The sequence below is a fragment of the Falco biarmicus genome, chromosome 9 (genome assembly GCF_023638135.1).
Source record: "Falco biarmicus isolate bFalBia1 chromosome 9, bFalBia1.pri, whole genome shotgun sequence".
Lineage (NCBI taxonomy): Eukaryota > Metazoa > Chordata > Aves > Falconiformes > Falconidae > Falco > Falco biarmicus.
In genome coordinates, this window is record NC_079296.1 from 7,317,296 (window position 1) to 7,335,244 (window position 17,949).

Genomic DNA, 17,949 nt, shown 5'->3' on the forward strand with positions numbered 1-17,949 from the left:
AATGCAGAGTACCCAATCATGCAATACCTAACAGATACTAAATACAAGCCTTGGAGCTTGTGGGAAGCTTGGAGATGTATTAGAGGCAGCCTACCGTAACCATAACCTCCCCCAGGCAATGGTCTGCTTACTAGATTAACAGTTGTGGGGACAGGAGGATTTTCTGGGCAATAAACTGAACTGGGTGGAGCAGGCTGGGAGGAGGCATGTAACCTCAGGGCTAATTCAAGAACAGCATGAAAGGCTTGGCAGGAACACCTGGGTTTCTCCTAAGAGCAAGATCTTCTCTGCCAGTATATAGCAGAGTCTCATGACCTCCCATCTTCCTTTATCAGCTTATGTTGAACAAGCGGAGATCAAAAAGAAACTGAGTTTGAACTAGAAAGTGACACACAGTAATTAACACAGGCAACACCTCCAGCAGCTAGACAAGCCCAGCTACGGCAGCAGAGTCCTACAGACTGACTCAGGGAGGGCAAAAGAGAGAGCACCACATGTCAGAGCTTTGCAGTGATCAAACACTCCCAGTAAAATCCTCTAAAGAGGGTCAATGTTCTTGATCCCTCCTCCTGGATGCTGTTGTGAATCAGTCAGCAGCTTGCAGCAGCCAGACACTTCCCAGCTACTGGAACATGGCTGGCCACACTGGACTCTGAATTCATGAGCTCCGTCTCTAGGAGCTGCCAGGTCTCTGCTAAGCAAAGGTCTGTTGTCTGAGCACTCGTCCCTGCCAGGCTAGGGGCCAGCCTTGCTGCTGAGTGAAGGAGTACGGTTCCTGAGGTCAGTCAAGAGATAACGGTGACTCATGCTGAGGGTCTGGCCTTGCCTTGCTCAGTCAAGCGCCAAAGCAGACCATGGTCATCTGTGTAAGAAGTTTCAGAGATAAAAATTAATTCTAGCTGGGTGAGCTTAGGTCCCTTTCTTGCTCTGTGCTGCAAGAAAATACAATCAGCAGAGGCATCTTGTTCCTCACAGTAATACTGTACCGTTAGACAGAAGATCAGCGTTCCCTACTTGTTGGCTACCAAAGGAAACTGTCTGTGTAAAGCGCGTTTGGGAAGCAGACAGCACACACCAGAGCTGGGATGGCTGCAGGAGCCTGGAACAGCAGCCAAAGGGAACTTCAGGCTTCCCAGCTCAGAGCAGGAGCTTGTGCAAGGAACCGGCAATTTCCAAAAAGTTAGCTCTCCCCACAAGAGCCCCTTGGTTTAATGGACAGCTTTGCCAAAAGCCACGTTGTACTTTCTCTGCCCCAGGCTTCAGGAACTGGCCTCTCATTCATCCTCAGTTCTAGCACTTGCAGTCTTCCCTGGCATCAAGATAAAACAAGCACCTGAGTTTCATTAGCTAATTATCTTCTCCTCCAGTCCTGGAGCATTTCCTCTGCTGTGAGCTGAGAAGTTTTGATGTACTTTACATCGATGCTGGGAAGGAGGCTCATGGATAGGGCAAGATGATAGAAGAAGATTTAATACTTCTTAACGCTTTGAGAAGAATATTTTAAAACTTCATAAAGCCAATACTGGGGCAGTCTGAACCGAGTGCTAAATTACTCGTTTTAAATCCAAATGACTCAGAGGTTCATCCCCCCCCATCAGCGCTGCTGGAATGATTTAACAGCTATAACAGCAGAGGTTACTCAGATTTGGAAGAAACTCATTACAAAGATAATGAAGAGGCATCCCTTAGAAATCCTTAATCTTCACCCAAGCAGCACTCCTGTCCTTCCCACCCTGCTCCCTTAAGCATCACAGTAAGGACCACCACAGATGCAGGTCTCTTTGGACACCTTCCTGCAGGTGCCTTACTGGGAGGCACATGGGATCATTTGCACTAGCACTCCACTGAGCATCTGTTAGAGCACAATAAAGCAACCAGACCACCTTGCATTTTGCCTTCCACCTGGCCAAAAGCTACTCCGCTTCATTCAACGACCTCATCCATCAAAACCCTGCATAAGCAGGTACAATTAACCAGCACGGCCTCAGGCTTTCATTTTCAGAATGATAAAAAGGCTGAGCTGCAGCCCATCAGCTCTCGGGGAAAATCAAATATAGCTGAGGATACTTAATATAAAGCCATTTTACTTGCTATGCTTACTCAGTCTGACCAGCAAGGACAGGGCAGGTCCCATGCTGAAGCTGTTAGTGGTGTGACTCTTGTACTCAAGTGCCAAGGAAGGCAAATGCTACCTGGACAGTGAAATCACAGCTCAGCGAGCAGGGCTGTCCCCCTGGTCTCAGAGGGTCACATCTCTCTGCTGTCACCCAGCAGAGCCTTTTGCAAGAGGGCTGGGCAAGCCACAGAGAAGGAACATCCCTATCCCTGGGTAGCATCCCAGCCTAAGGCATGGTCTGGCATGGGTTAGCAGCTCTGCCGCCTCTCTGCTTTGCGTCAATAGAGGGCTGGTCAAGCTAGCATATTTCAGCAGCCCTAAACACTTCTTAGATACTTCAAAGATATTTAAAGCAAGCAAACAAACAAAAACAAACAGACTGGGAAACATAAAAGCAGATTTCTTCTACTCCTGTCTAATTGATCCAAGGGTTCAAAGATTCCTGTGAAGAATGCAAGCTCAAAACTGCATTGAGGACGCAAAGATCCACATTCAAAGCCACAAAGAGCTTTGAATCACTGCTGACGATCACTAATCGGGAAGGACTGGGATTTCATGCCCACCCAGGCTCAGCTGCCCACTTCACCATTTGAGGAGACAACCTGAAGCATGGCTGCCTCTCACACAGGGATGTGCATACCCAGCGCAGAGGCTCCTGAACACCAAACAAGTGGAGCAGCCCTGTGCCTACCCTTTTTTCAGCAGAAGATGTGCAGAGAGCAGGGGAAGTCAGGCTCACAGCTGAGTCCTTTCCTGCCCTTAGAGCCTGTCGAGCGCAGCTGGACAGCAGTGTCTATGTACTGCAAACAGCACAGAAACCTTGCCAGGAACCAGCTGACAGTGCTCTGAAAGCTTCTAACATGCCAATGCCTTCTGGAACACCTGCATTCCGCCCCACCTACACCCAGCTGCCAGGAGAAGTGTTGCTCAGTGTCTCCCATCACTACTGCTTCCATCAGAAATGATGACTGAGGCTGATGCACTGCTAAGAGTGGAAAAGCAGCCCAGAGTCAGTTTTCACTTTGGAGAAGCACTGAGGCTGGCCCGAGCTGATCTCTGCCCTCCATCCAGCACCCCCACCCCTTTGGTGGTGGACGAGCCCCTTCTCTGTGCTCCCCTCCCAGCTGGTAAGCTGCCCTGGCCAGTGCCAGGCTCCAGTGGGGAGAGCTGGCCAAGAGGAACTGAAAAGGGGAAATGTGCAAGGCAGCACTGTTTCGTACACACTGGAGACCCGAGTTACCCACCCAGGGACAGCCCAGGCAGGCGCTGCCACCAGGCTGGGTCCAGGAAGGGCTCAGCTCAGTGCTCCCAGCTCAGTTACCTGCAGAGTGCTGGGCACAGCTGGCTCCTGGCTTGGCAGATGCAGAAACCTCAGCCCAAACCAAGTGATCTGGAAGAGGGCAGCTAGCGAGGGTAGCACAGGCAGTCAGTGCTCCCACCCCACGTTCAGCAGCGATGCCCAGGGCAGAGCTGGCTGCACCCTGGGACACCTCCCAGCACCAGGCAGCGCTTATTCATGGCTGCCTTCACCCCTGCAACTCCTTTATAACCTCAGCAAGTTCCCTTTCTTCTCCCCAAAAGCAAAAACCTACCAGTACTCAATTCCTACTTATCATGTGTGAAAGAGGGTACAACCGTTTTTCAGGGCCACATTTTTGGTTGTCTGAAGAAACAGACACAACCTCTCTTTATTTGCTTATGTTTTATCTACTTTCTATTTTTCAGTTTGTTGCCTTCAGCTATCTGTGTTTGCATCTCTTGACAAGGTCATTGCTTTCACAAGTCTTTTGCAGCACTGCCCCACTTCCCTGGCCTCCAGCTTTGTCTTCTGACATCCAGTTGCTCTCAGAATATTAATTAAAATCACAAAGAGCTCAGCAAGATGAGCCAAAACAGCAGAGGAAAACATCAGACACTCCTTCCACCCCCCAGGCCCTCGGCAGAGGGCAATGCCCAAGACTTAGAAGCAAAAGTAACCTGTGAAGGACATCACAGTCTGATGGTCTGGTTCAGGGTTTCTCAGCGAACGATACAGATTTTCCCAGAACACAAGCTTGCTATGAAACTTTATTCTACCTGCTTGATGAAATGAATGTGGTTTACAACATCCCTGCCTTCTCAGATGATTTTAGCATCCTCATGAATATGCAGCCATTTTATAACCTTAAGCAGGGAAACAAATCCGAAAGGAAAAAAAATAATTGAAAGCTCTCCTCCCCACAAGATTTGTTGACATCAAAAGGCACGGCTGGTTCAGAAGTCAACTTGCATTTCAACTCTCTCACCTGCTTCCTATTACAGAAACAGATGTTCCTCTTGCTGTAAATTGCTGCTATTAATAATATAAATAATTATGCTTTTCTAATCATTTAATATGTGCACAGGAGGGTACCAACATTCCTAGAAGCCATTAAATACACCTCCCTTCTCAAGGGCTCAGAGGCACATTCGGGGCCTCTCTTAATCCTCCACTGAAGTTCAGAGTAAGAGAGCTGAAGCTAGAATAATCGTTAAAGAGAAATCCAGGGAACCAGGGTCTTCTCCATGGGCTGTCCTGAAGACCCATCCTCTCTCCAAATCTCTTTGCAACAAAGACAGCACTTTTCCCACCAGAGATGCATGTGTAAAAGCACGCACATGGCTAAGCACTGCAACACTCACACTCCCTTCCTCCAGCAAGATGCTGCTGCACAGCCCTAGCCCACAAAACACAGGGGGCAACTGATTTTTACCTCCCCAGCAGGTTCCCAGGACCCGGTGAGGGGCAGCATCACCCATGTCCTGCCAGCTGGGGAAGCCCTACTCTGCAAGGGAACCTGCCCCAGGCCCTGAGGTCCTCTCCCTCTCCCACACTGCAAGCCCCAGTCATTCACTGGTTTTCCTCCAGAGAACACTTTGTCCTGTTGACAACAGCCCCAGCCGTGGAAACGTGAATAACAGCACCACATGTTAACAAGGTCACTGCAACCTCCAGTGGCTGCGAACACTGTCTCTGACTACAGCCCTTCTTCCCACTCTCCAGTGTCTTACACACAGACTGGCATGGCTCTGGCTGTGTCACATGAGAGACAAATCACTACTGGCTCCAAGACATTAACACATCACAGGTACATCTGGATCACTGAAGGGCAGGGAGCAGCCCACAGGCTGGCTCTGCCTTGCCCTGCCTCACCTTCCAAGTTCAGCTCAGTGACTGATCCGGCTTGCCACGTGCCTTGAGCAGAAATCCTGACCCTTTGGTGCCACGTCCCCTCCGAGTCTCATGCTGTGAGATGCAGTCAGTGGGGCCACATCATCAGCCGTGTGGGGGATACCGCCATGCACCAGGCTCAGCTCTCCCCAAGAAGGGCTCTGCTCAGACCAAGACATCCCTGACCCCCAAGGGACACTGCCTGCCTGCAGCAGGACACCAGACAAGTCCACAGCAGGCTGCATTCAAGCCCAGATTCAACAGGGAGCGTGTTATGAGAGCAGAGCTCCCCGTGCTCTATTTTTCCAATTATTTCCAGCTAAGACAAGGCTGTGTGCTCCTGGTTATGCAATATGGTCAGAGCTGCAGAGCCCTTCTTCCAGATAAATCTGGCCCGACCCCTTCCATGGCAGCTCTTTTACGCAACATGCTCACACATCAGTCAAACGTGTCTCAGCATGCAATGCTCTTGTGTCCGTGCAGTCCTTGGCACTGCCCTCCTCCTGCACCCCCCATTCCCCAGCCTGAGGGACCTGGCACCCCATCAGCTCATTTCCTCCACGCTTCACACCGTCCCAGGAGCAGCAGCGACATCAAGGTTAATTTCCTGTTCCCCTTTCAGAGCAAAATCATTTGCCAGAAGGAAGCCCCTAACGAGATGCCAGGAATGAACGCAAGGCCCTAGCTAAGTGGTTTCCCAGCAGTTACCAAAGTGGAGATGATGTGCAGGAGGAGGCTGGGGCACCTGCTGTGGCCCACACGACCTTTGAGGAAAGAACTCAGCTCCTGATGGGGCATGGCAGGGCACGCTGGCTCCCTTGCCCACAGCTCGATTTCTCAGGAAAAGCTTTAGCAGGCTACGCCTTCAAGATCAATAGAGAGCAAATATGCACAGCCAGCCTTTCTCCCTCCCAGAACACTGCGCCTCAACCCAAGCATCATCTTCTCTGCGTCAGTTCTACCAACAGGAAAGAGAACATACTGCCTAAGAAATGTGTCTGCACTAACAAGGTCATTTTTAATCAGCCGACACCTCCTGGGATGCAGTTTCGTGTGTGTGAATTATTAAGTCTGTCCACAGCAACAGAGCAACCGGCTGGAAGTGCCCCATGCCAGGCACCCACACAAGTGCCTGCAGCGGGCAGTTCCAGGACAGGCAGACGGTCCCCGAGCTGGGGACACACGTCAGGCTGGCAGGCTGACAGCACCATGTGGCGACAGCACCATGTGGCGAGGACTCGGACTCGGCTGTGCTCTCCTGCTCCCTGGGGAGCAGAGGGAGAACAACCCAGGGCCCAATGCAGTGAGTAAAGCCATTTTGTCTGCTGTAACCAAGTCTTGCCATGCATTCGTGTCCAAGCTGGGCATCATTGCAGCTGTTCTGGGGGTGAGACAGCACCCAGCATGCTGATGCTCACAGCCTGCCTTCAACCCATGCTTGCAGGCTTGTTCCTTGGGTGCTAATCAGAATGAGAGCAGCCAAAAATCCCTGCCAGTCACCTTTTGAAAGCTTGCTTTATCAGTCAAATCAGTTTTAAAAGGGCCCTGCAGAGCTTTAAGAGAGACAAAAGCAGATTTGCTGCTTGGAATTCCATGTCCAACGAAGATTAATTCCATTAACTCATTCTGTGCCCTTTTGGGGGCTTATCCTTCCCTGTCCTTGCAGCTTATGGAAAAACACAGAGCAAACAGACCACAGACTTCTTTCTGGTAAGGGCACTTGATAGCCTCATCTTGCTCTGGCATTCATATTTCCTCCCATGTTGCCCACTTGCAAACACCTCCCCCTCCCCACGCACCATATCACATCTTTCGTGAGACCTGTCGATGTCAGCAAAAGCCCAGAAACTCACCTTGTGCTTCATAGCCAGAATAGTGATGAGCTGTACCCACGTCCTCATCCCCAGGGCCCAAGCCAAGGGCTGACCTGAGCTGGGCCATGTTCACCTGTGCTGTCAGCTCCCCATTCCGGTCCCCGATCTACAGGGTGAAAACCAACAGGGCAGCTGGTTAAAAGGCAACGTGCTCTAAGCAAACAGCCCCTAGCAAAGGGTTTGTCAGTCCCATATCAAAGCAAACACACAGACATCGAAAAAAAGAGCTTGGAGACACCCTGAGAGACCATACAGCCCATCTTTCAACACTAAAGCAACTCTCCAAAACAGCTCCTTGGTGATAATTTGGGAGAGGGTCCATAGGTGCTGTGCACTGGGCTGCACCTTGAAACGCAATTGTATGGAGCTTGGTACAATGAACTGCGGGGGCACAAGCTCGCCCACTGCTACAGAACTGGGACAGAGCTAAACGTGCATGTCTGGTCCGTCCTGCAACCACGTATGGCTTTGGCAGAGAGCCCTGAAGCGCTCAGCCCCCTTCCTCAAGTATTTCCATAGTTACTGAGCACCAGACAGCCACACTACTATCAGCCACGTGGGTGGTGTCACACTCCGGGCTTGGATGCTCCAAAAGCCCTTATCTCCTGGCTCAGATCCATACAGCTTTGAGTTGTTCCTAGTGATCTACCCACGCAAGACTCCAAAAATCTTTGGGAGTTCAGATTTTTCCACATTCCCATCTCTCACCAGCCTGAGGGCAAGGTAGCCAATGTTACGTGTTCAGGAAGAGATCTGTCCAATGGCTTCTGCTACTTAAAATGGGGAGTCATAGGACACGCTGCTCGGCCCTCCTCAAAGTTTAACCAAACAAGAAAATTGCCGTGCTGCACATCACCAGCAAACACAGAGAGGGCACTCAGAAACAGCTCTAATCTGCAGAGGAACAGCAGCCTCTGTTACAGAAGAAGACCTTGGCTGTTCCCTTGGAGAGGGCTGACTCCCTATTAAATGCCTTCCAACAGCTCTTTTGTGGTCCTTCGAGATAGACTGCAGTGTGAGCCATCCTAGAACAAAATCATAAATCCTCACATTATTTATGACAAAGCCCCAAACACTAGTAAAGGGAGGCAGATCAAACAGCTTATTATCAGGCATAAATACCCTGCCAATTACAAGAGATTGGCTGCTGACATCATTTCCAGAGAAATTACTATGTCCTGCTTAGGTCTCACAGTCCTTGATGCTCTGTTAAATGCTTCTCTGACTTCCACTCATTCCAGATCATCTCCAAGGCCCTATTAACATCAGAGGAACACACTGGCAGGACAACGATGCTGGGCAGGACCTACAACACATACCCTAGCAGAGCCCTGTTTTCTGCCCTCAGCTCACATGTCTCAGTTCCCCAGGAGCCCTCTGCTGCATGCAGAAGTCGAAAAGGTACTCGGAGCAGCATCTGAGAGCTAGGGCAGCTTCCAAGGTTTTCAGGTACACACCCTTTATTCCAGCTGTCACTGAAAAATTTCCTCTGAAACCTCCGATCACCTTACAGCAGCTTCCAGTGTGGTTCCTCTGAACAGGCTTCATTTGGATTCAAATGTCACCATCAGCATTTTGTTGGGGGAGAAGGGGGAAAGGGTAATGGGAAACGAGCTGCAAACATCGACGTGCAAAGCTCTAAAATCGCTGGGTTTCTGCTAGGCAAAATGCTGGTGCTTGCCACAACAGCACAAGCTGTTCACTTGGCTCCCAAGGCTAAAATAAAACGTGAGCTTTATAACAGAATCACTAGCTGCTAGAAGCTAATGCAGGCTCTCCTCAGAAATGGACAGTCTCTGCACTGCTCCATAAATGATGTAGGGGAGTTTATTAGCCATCTGCCACGAGTAACCTACTCCTGACATGCCCTGTAATCACAGCCACCACCCCAGAATGAGAACACTGTGAACCTCCACCCCAATGGGTTTCCCCTCCACCCTCAGAAGTCACCAGGACCACTGCTGCTCCTGGCCTCCTGTCACCCCTCCTCTGCACTGCGACGAGCTGCCATCTGGCCCCGAGTAATCAGCCCCACGCTGCAACACAGCCCTAGCGGGCTATAGCTGCAGAAGTTAATTTGTCCTAAAGTGTACAGGGCCAAAGAACAGTATTTCTTCTGCGTGTCTGATCAGCATAACTAAATACATAATTAGGCTGGTATGTCAACCCTACCCTAAGATTTAGCCAACCCAATAGACTGGCAGGAGAACACACAAAGCATTTACACATGGTGATTTCAATTAGTGCTTCATCTGGGGAAGACTAAAGAGGACACAGCTGAATGCCACACAACATACTGGAAAGAGCAAACCATGGGATTCTTGCTTTCCATACTTCTAAGCCACCTAAAAATGCTGTAGGTTCTTGTACCAGGAAAGCTGCAGCTAGCTGGGCAAGCATGTCTGTGAAAACGAGAGTAGCTGCATGCACGAAAGCCCGGACAGCACAGCAGCAGTACAGGGCCAGCTGCATCAGCAATCGATGGCACGAGGACAATGCTAGAGTTCACCCCCTCGCAGCTGGGACACCCTGCCAGCTCCAATGAGAAGAAATGACTTGTCAGACATACACCTGCGCCCTGTGCTGTCGCACAAAATACAGTAAGTTGAGAGCACCCAGCCACCAGGGAGAAACTAGCCTTTTTTTTCCTGCAGGTACTTAACTTGCCAGCAAATTGAGCCAGACCACAGCTAGAATCACCAGGTCCATCTCGGTCAGAATCCCACAAGCCTTGTGTTCAGGAAAGGGGGGGTTGTACTACCAGACTGGACACCAAGTGGTATCAGTTCCTTCACACCAGCTGGGTGCACAACGCCTTGGTCAGCAGACCAGACAGTGAGTCCCCAGATCCCTTCCCACCCAGGAACATCAGTTAAGAGCAATGTACAGCAAATTTATTAGCTGTAATTAAAAGGAAGGCTGGGAGCCTTCTATAAAAGGAGCATCTTCCAGCCAAGCTCTGCAGTTCCTAAAGACACCACTGAAACAGCACATACACAAGGGCTTCCCAAAGCAGTCATTGCAAGAGGGATACAGCTTACTGGCACAAAATAAAACCTTCCTCTCAACAGGGTGGACTGATTCCCTCCGATCTGAACCAGCTTTTCTTACCTCTTGGGAGATTTCAAGATGTTTCCTTGCAAAGTGCAAAGCTTGTTCATGGCTCCCCAGGGAGACATAGGCATTTCCTAGACTCCAGCAGGCTCTTCCTTCTCCCACCCTGCAAAACAGGAAACCATCAACCACAGAAATGCTGGGCAAAACCCAGCAGCACGGCATCCCCTTCGGCGCCTCCTTCCCCAGAGCACTGGCAGCCAGGCCTCCCAGCCACGTTTTCACCTACAGAAAGGTTCTACAAAGGAAAATGAAATGCACTGTGCACCTTAAACTCTTCTGGTGCCATCAGTAAGATCAGGGAACGAGCAATAGCCTCAGAAGTGGACCTCCACCCACAGCAGCAAAAAGCTAAGCAGCGCAGCAAAGACCCAGAACAGTTTGGCTTCTTTTGTGAGAGTCAGCCCAAAAGCACAAGCCAGAGCTCCTGTCCAGCTTCTGCCTCACACAGCAAGGATTCATCTCCAGAGGTGCACAATGCATCAAAAGGGCACATAACACCCAGGGATTTTGTTCAACAACAGCCCGGGATTAAACTAGCAAGAATATGGCAAGGAGAGACTGTTGCAGACACGCAACATTCTCCTGCTTAAATACCATCACTGTGTCACCCAAGATGCATGCAGTTTTAGTCTGTGCATGCAACAGTTGAGCAAATATTGACCTATTTCCACAAGGCTTTCAGGGCATTGCTTCTTGTTTTCAGAAGCCAGGGAGTGCAGGCGGGTGTGGAACAGGCAGCCCTCACCCCCAGCCTGAGCCAGACACCCAGGTGTCCCTGGAGCAGGTTTCAGCACCTGTTTGCACAAGCAGGCAGAGACCTACAGCTGATCAGAGCCTGCTCAGCTCTGCAAGCGAGCAGATGTGGGGGGTGACGGGATAAAAAAAGCATATGGGGGCGCAGGGGGAGGTTCAGCATGACTGCAACTCCCTTTTCAGAGGTTTGGGCGGGTTGATCAGCATTTAAACATTTTTCTTGTCACCCTGTTCAATACCTTCTGCTCATAGGGTGTGTTCCCAGAAATGCAGGAACCCACAGGCCTGCACCCCCACAGCATGATTCACCCTTGGGTGGGATCGTACCTTCTCTGAGCAGATAGTGCCCGAAGTGCCACAGATCTCCCATTCTAATGTCTCTGCTCCATCTAGTGGAGGACACCCAGACTCCCAAGAGCCATCAGCAGCAACACCGAACGCGGTGGCTGCAGAGTCACTTCGGCTGCAAGGTGGCTCCAAGATCACAGACAGAGTATCCAGGAGAAAGGAACCCACCTCTCAAAAAATGTATATATTAAAAAAAAAAAAGCGCCAGGCCTCCCAAAGAAGGCATGACAAGAAGCAAAATTTATCATCTCCATGTGCTCTATGTAACACTTGTTTCTACATGGAGCTTTCCAGTACTATTGCAGAGCAACAAGACAAAGTGGCACATATGCATGCCCTAGCCACACAGTTTCTAAGAAGGAAGACACAATATTTTTGAACTTGGGGGAGCTTTAGAGGGGCCCTTCTGGGATAAAACAGCAGTAGATGCATGGCAAAGTGCTGAATACAATGCATTTTCTTGAAGTACTTATTAGAAATCTCACGCTGCCCACGCAGACGTAGCATTAAGGGCACAATCTCCAGGTTTGAGTGACATGATAAAGATGTCAATCACATTATGTTTTTGCTGGCTGACTGGACAAAGACCTAGGTTCTATGAGATTTCTAACGACTTTCAAGAATACGCGTCACTGCTGTTTAACCCCAGCAGTAGAGAATAGCAAGTCAACAGGGAAGGGTCAGTGCTCTGAACCCACCAGATCAGAGACACCATCTCCTGAGGCAGCCCTTTACCTGTCTCCCAGCTCCTGTGCTATCACCAGGTGTTTTAGATGGTACTCGATTGCTCTTTCATAGTCTTGAAGCAGTGTGTATGTGTTTCCAAGACTGTAGCAAGCCTGGGCTTCCACTGCTTGGTCTTTGAGTTGTCTGGAGAGCTGGAGTGTTTTCCTGCAGTGGAACAGATGGGAACAAAGAGACCTGGTCACTGCAGGGCACTCTGCAAGGTGACAGAAAAGTCACTACTCGGGTGTGCGCTGTGTCGCAGTTGACGCCTGTAACACGGTGCAGGCTGTCAGGTGGCTGTATGACTCGCCGCTATTGAGCGCCACACATGCAACTGGCCTCCAGGTCTCCTGTGACATCCCTCTGAGCCTATGAATTCACTGCAGTAGGTCACAACTTCCAGGGAACAGGTACTCCGAGTCTGCTTTAGCCCCTGGCACTTACTTGTAGTATTCGGCAGAGATGTCAAACCTCCCAAGGAAGATGTGCGCATTGCCCAGGTTGCTGTACGCCCTCCGCTCGGCTGCCTTGTCCCCAAACTCCTTCGCAATAGCAAGGCGCTGCAGCAGACACAGATTAGTGAGTACAGGCTGGCTGTTGCCAGGTTTCTGTTACACAGAAACTTTTCTGGGAGGTTAACTTCTTGGTTTGCAAAGCTCCTACCCAGCAAGGTAGTGGTGCACATGCCTAGCAGGGCTGGATGCAGCAGGAAATCTCTCCCTCTGTGCAATTCAGCATCAGGAAGGGCCTTTGTAACACTGGGAATAATGCTGCATCCTTCGCCAGCTCCTACTCCAGCCCTGTCAGTACACATGCCTCTAGCTAAAGTGCAAAATGAGTTACATATTTCAAGAGCTGAATAAAACAGGAGAACGGAGAGCTGTAGGTCAGGCTGTGAAGAGATGTGGTTGGATCAGCAGACTGAAGTGCAGGAACAACGCTGTCACTTTGCGCAGTGCTGTGGCACAGAACAAACATGCATGTGGGTGTACTCCATCTCACTGTGTTGCAGCTGTTCCCCGTAACCTCTGCCCCTGCCTGCACCTCGGTCCTCCTCCTCCTCTTACATCCCCTCGCTCCCCCACCTCTCACTCTCACTTTGCAGTATCTGCTCCTGGTCCCAAACACTGCACAGCGTTTTTCTACCCCTTCTCAAGCCCCTTTTCCCAAAGCACTGCTGGCTGCTGTCCCCCAGCATTTAAAAGTCAGAAGAGCTGTGACAGAGCTGACTTTCCAAGGTGCTGAGCACCTTGCACTGCAAGGAAACTGTTATATACTCTGAAATAGATGCTAGCTTGCATTCAAACTGGAGCAGGGAGTGTGTCACCTCAACCCTCTGTAAAGATTTACAGAGAGTTACTATGCTCTACAAGCAACACTTATTCCTGATCAACAGCTCTTTCAGCAGCTTAATTAAATTCATGGCTTGCATTTATTAAAATCTAGACCAACACAAATTAAGAGCAGAAAAGCCTTGCTAGCCCAGCTGCAATTTGCCCTTAGCAATCTCCTTTGGTTTCCAAGCCAGCAGCACCTTTCCCTCAAGCTGCTCATTAGGTTCTGATGGGGCCTGGAGTAAGATGTTGCTCAGCATGAGTTAGTACAACAGGGCCAGACCCTGAGGGTACTCACAGGAGGGAGAAAAACACAGCTGAGGGAAAACATCTCCCTGTACTTCCTGGGCTGTGGCGAGAAGAAAGGCTGCTCTCCAACAACCAGTCTCAGCCCCTGACCCCAGTAGAAGGTGCAGCGGTTTCCTACCTCCTTGTGGAAGGCTATAGCTTCACTGAAATTGCCAAGTAAGTAGTGGGTGTTGCCAAGGTTGCCATACGCACGGCCCTGTGCAGCTCTATCCCCCAGCTCCTTCACCAGGGACAGGTTCCTCCTGAAAGAAATCAGAGTAGTACATCTGGTGAGACACAGCCCACACTCTGCAGGAGACGCAGTGAAGAAACTTGCACCATAAAGAAAGGAGAGCTAATCCTGGAGAAGGATTTGCCCCTTCCCAACTGCCCATCCTGCAGGCGGTCACCCCTTGGCAGGTGGAAGTCTGGTGATCAATGCTAGCTGCAGCTCTGGGAGCCTGTGCAGATCCAGTGGTGTAAGTCCCTGTTGCTCCCTCAACCTCAAGGAATCTGTAGCTGTGTACAAGAACTGCACAAGTGCTCACACAACAATGGATCACACTGACAGGATCCCACATTAAACAAGAAATGGGCACCTTACTGTACAGGGGAGAATCAGGAGCATAGGAGAAAGGAGATTACCTGCCACAGGTACAGGCACAAACCTAGGGAGAGGGGCAAGATCCACAGTCCCATGCCAAGACTCTGCTTATGGAGCTTCCCAGCACTTACCTTGGTTTTTCCCCCCTTTACATACACAGCACACAAGGAAGCATAGAGCCCCCAGCTGGCACAAATTTACCCACTGGCTATGCTACATGCACCGTTCTCTGGAAAAAAGGGTGGTGAGCTACATATAGGCACTATCACATCCTCAGATATGAGATCTTGTCACTCTCTTCATTTAAAAAGGCTACTTAAAACCCTTGCATTACTGAAGCAAAACTTTGAAGCACGAGAGGAAAAGCATTAGCCCAAAAGTCCGGTGACAACCTTCCTGCGTGGGACAGAGTGATCTTTGAAACTATTTAGGAAAGGGGAGGACATTACAAGCAAGATAAACTACAGATCCACAAGAAGAACAAGCAGGACTTCCAAGTGAAAGTCTCTTCTCTGCGTGAAGGAGAGTCTCTTTCATGGCCCCAGTGATGGAGACACACAGGGATCCATTCTTAACAAGGCCAGCAGAGAGCAGCAGGGGCTGCAGGAGCTTCCAAATACAGCTCTGAGAAGGAGCAGACTACTGAACTTAACCGCATAATCATACTTTAAACCACAGTGAGTTTTACCAAGGCAATGCCAGGATGAATTTTAGCTCTAATTTTATAAAAGCTTGCAGTCCCTCTCTCACCTGCCTTGAGATTAATTTGCCATCGTAACTTGGCATCTCAGGAGAATATTCCTAATTCATTACAACATGCAAAAACTCACCCAGTGGCCAGATTTTCAAGAGCTCTGAGCTCACAGTCCCATTCTTTGTAACAAACGTCTTCCAGAGCTCCCACATCCTCAGTGGCCCAGGAAACAAACCCCCGCTATGAGAAATGCTTCCAACAGGACTCGGGAAAATCTGTCACTTTGCATCCCATGCAGCTGTCATTAGCCTAACAGTTACCAGAGCTCAGCTAACCTGCAGACCCTGAAAGCTGCCAGCAGACCAGAAACATCAAAAATGTAGATTACGATCTGAGCAGGACAAGCTCAAAGGCAAACATGTGTGCACACTAGCAGTCACTGATGCCCCATGAGCCCCGATCCCTGCAGGGTTGGCCAAGCTTGAATACTTACTCATAATATTCTGAAGCTTTCTGTAACGTCTCCTTGACTTCTTGAGGCACGTAGCCTGGGTCTTGAGCCATGTTCCAGGATAAGTGCTTTCCCTTTGCATGGTAAACGTTTCCTATATTATAGAGTGCTCTGGCTTCACCTACCTAAAGGGAGGAAGAACCAAGGTTTTACACTTCACATCCCGATACGGACCTTTTCATTGCTGGGCAGACATGGTCGAAGCCAGGAGGCCCACATTTTCCCTTCCCACCTTCACTGTCATGGCAGCTGTTACTGTCAGCAGCATGGACCTGTGATGGCAGCCAGAAGGGAGAGCTATACACGCCACCTCCTTCCAAAGCCTACCTTCACTACACCATATCACATTTACTGACTTGCAGACAGACTATTTTTAAAGTTAGGAAATACCTCCTGTTAGATGCCATGAACCAATTACCTTGTCTCCCTGCTCCTGAGAGATGTCCAAGTGTCTCTGGCAACAAACAACAGCTTCATCAAACTGCCCAAGTATTTTCAATGTATTCCCGAGGTTGCCGCTTGCCTTGGCTTCTCCAATGCGGTCCCCGATGGTTCTACAAGATGACCAGGGGAAGGATGAGAGGTGTTAAAGAGCTCCCATGCTTTTATTCACCATCTGTTGGTGGCAGAATTCAAGCTGCAGCAAGTGCTGCATGGTATGTACAGCACATCCAGCAGCTCCCAGCACACATGCCAAGCTCAAATGCTTCATACAAGCTCTCTCAATTTTGAAGACAGATCCTTGTTCCCTGTTTTGCTGTCTTGGGTGAACTGCTCTGATGGCTTTGGGTGTACTTACAAGTACCTGGGGACAAGAGAACAGGACGCTGCCCTGTTGCTACAAGCACTCTCCTCACATCCATATCCCTTTCTCCACCTCCCAGCTTTGAAGGTGGCTGACCCATTCTTGTTGCCCCCAGAGTTCTCCAAAGCACACTCAACCCATGCCCCAGGGCTAGTTTTGGATGCTTATTTCTAGGGCAGATTCCCTCAGGCTGCTGCGTTCAGACCCCACAGAACTTGCCTTTGCTTAAGCCCTGAAAAGCTGAATCTGATCAGGATGAAGCACTGCTGACATGCTTACCTGGCCAGGGTAAGGTCGTGTTTATGGTACTCCAGGGCCTTGGAGTACTCCTTTAGGTAGAAATAGGCGTTGCCCAGCTGACTGTAGATGGCACTGAGAGTCTTCAGATCCTCTGTCCCCACCTGCACCGCTGCTTCAAAGAAGGCTGCCCCAGCTTTGAAGTCCCCAGCCTTGCACAAGCGCTCTCCTTCCAGGGCCAGTTCCAGGCAGGATGCCTCCATTCTGCAAAAAGCAAGACAGTAATTTCTAGAGGAGTTAGACCACAGTGCACCCATGCTGCTATGCAATGGTTAAAAAGTTCACTTCATCACATATATCTTTAATTACTCACAGCACCAGGAAAAAAAAAAAAATCTAAAAAAACACTCTGGAGGGAGCCACCTTCCAGGCAGCAGCTCCTTCTCTGCATTCAGCACCAAGCACCAAGGCACCAGCCTCAGGTCAAACACTGTCTGGGCGATAATAACCTGGGGACATGCAGCTAGCACACCTCAGCTGTGTGGACACCAGCTTCCAGTACACATGGTGGGCACTCAGCCCCTCCAGGAAACCAGCCTCCTAGGCATGAGACACAGGAGCATCCAGATGTACAGACCGCATCTGCAAGTGGCCAAAGGCACCCCTGGGTTCCCAGTAGGAATCTGAACAAGAAACTCGGGGCTCCTGGCTCTCAAGATGCACACTTATACCACAAGATTAACATGGCTTGTGTTTTTCTTCCAGGTGGTGCACATCACAGAAGCCACCTACCCAGACTATTCATGCCTGCACTCCTCTCCTTGGGGTAACAGAGAGGGTAGCCAAATTGTAACACATCTTCATTGCGTATCGGAGAAAGCCCTGGACTGTGCAGAAATTCTTGGCTGTGCAGCTTCCAGTGCTTGGTGTCTGCTTTTCATTAACTCCCCCACTGTCACTTTTTCCACAGGCGCTCTGCACATTAGCCTCCAGGCTAGCTCTCCTCCCTTGCATTTCTTGACACCTTTGGCAATGGCACACGCTATGCTGTCAGTGAGAGCACTCCGGGAGCCAGCAGAGAGGAGCAAGACCAGTGGTACTGCTTCAAGAGAAAGGAAACTTACTCCTTTGAGTGCTCCGCCAAATCCTTGCTAAAGTACAGCCATCCCTGTCAGGCTGTGTGTATCCAGAGTTCTCAGAAGGGACAGAGCACGCGTTTGAAAGCTTACATTTGGAAACATCTTGCCTGCTGCAAAGTCAGCCGCTTCGTGAGGTGGACAGACACTGCATGTTCCTGCTCCTCTAGTCAGATGCTTCTCTTCGGCTTTTTCATTTCTGCTCAATGTATTTTT

At 50.0% G+C, this 17,949-nt stretch overlaps 1 protein-coding gene across 3 annotated transcripts in view; it reads right to left on the bottom strand.

Annotated features, from left to right (window-relative positions):
* Nucleotides 1-17,949, bottom strand: part of GPSM1 (G protein signaling modulator 1) — an 83,047-nt gene that overhangs the window by 39,087 nt on the left and 26,011 nt on the right. For all 3 annotated transcript variants that reach the window (XM_056351090.1, XM_056351091.1, XM_056351092.1), the window contains exons 2-9: nucleotides 16,640-16,861; nucleotides 15,974-16,109; nucleotides 15,538-15,680; nucleotides 13,886-14,009; nucleotides 12,569-12,684; nucleotides 12,134-12,289; nucleotides 10,292-10,400; nucleotides 7,160-7,286 (exon numbers count right to left, since the gene is read on the bottom strand). In XM_056351090.1, coding sequence (XP_056207065.1) covers nucleotides 7,160-7,286; nucleotides 10,292-10,400; nucleotides 12,134-12,289; nucleotides 12,569-12,684; nucleotides 13,886-14,009; nucleotides 15,538-15,680; nucleotides 15,974-16,109; nucleotides 16,640-16,861 — 1,133 coding nt within the window. The remainder of the gene's footprint in view (nucleotides 1-7,159; nucleotides 7,287-10,291; nucleotides 10,401-12,133; nucleotides 12,290-12,568; nucleotides 12,685-13,885; nucleotides 14,010-15,537; nucleotides 15,681-15,973; nucleotides 16,110-16,639; nucleotides 16,862-17,949) is intronic.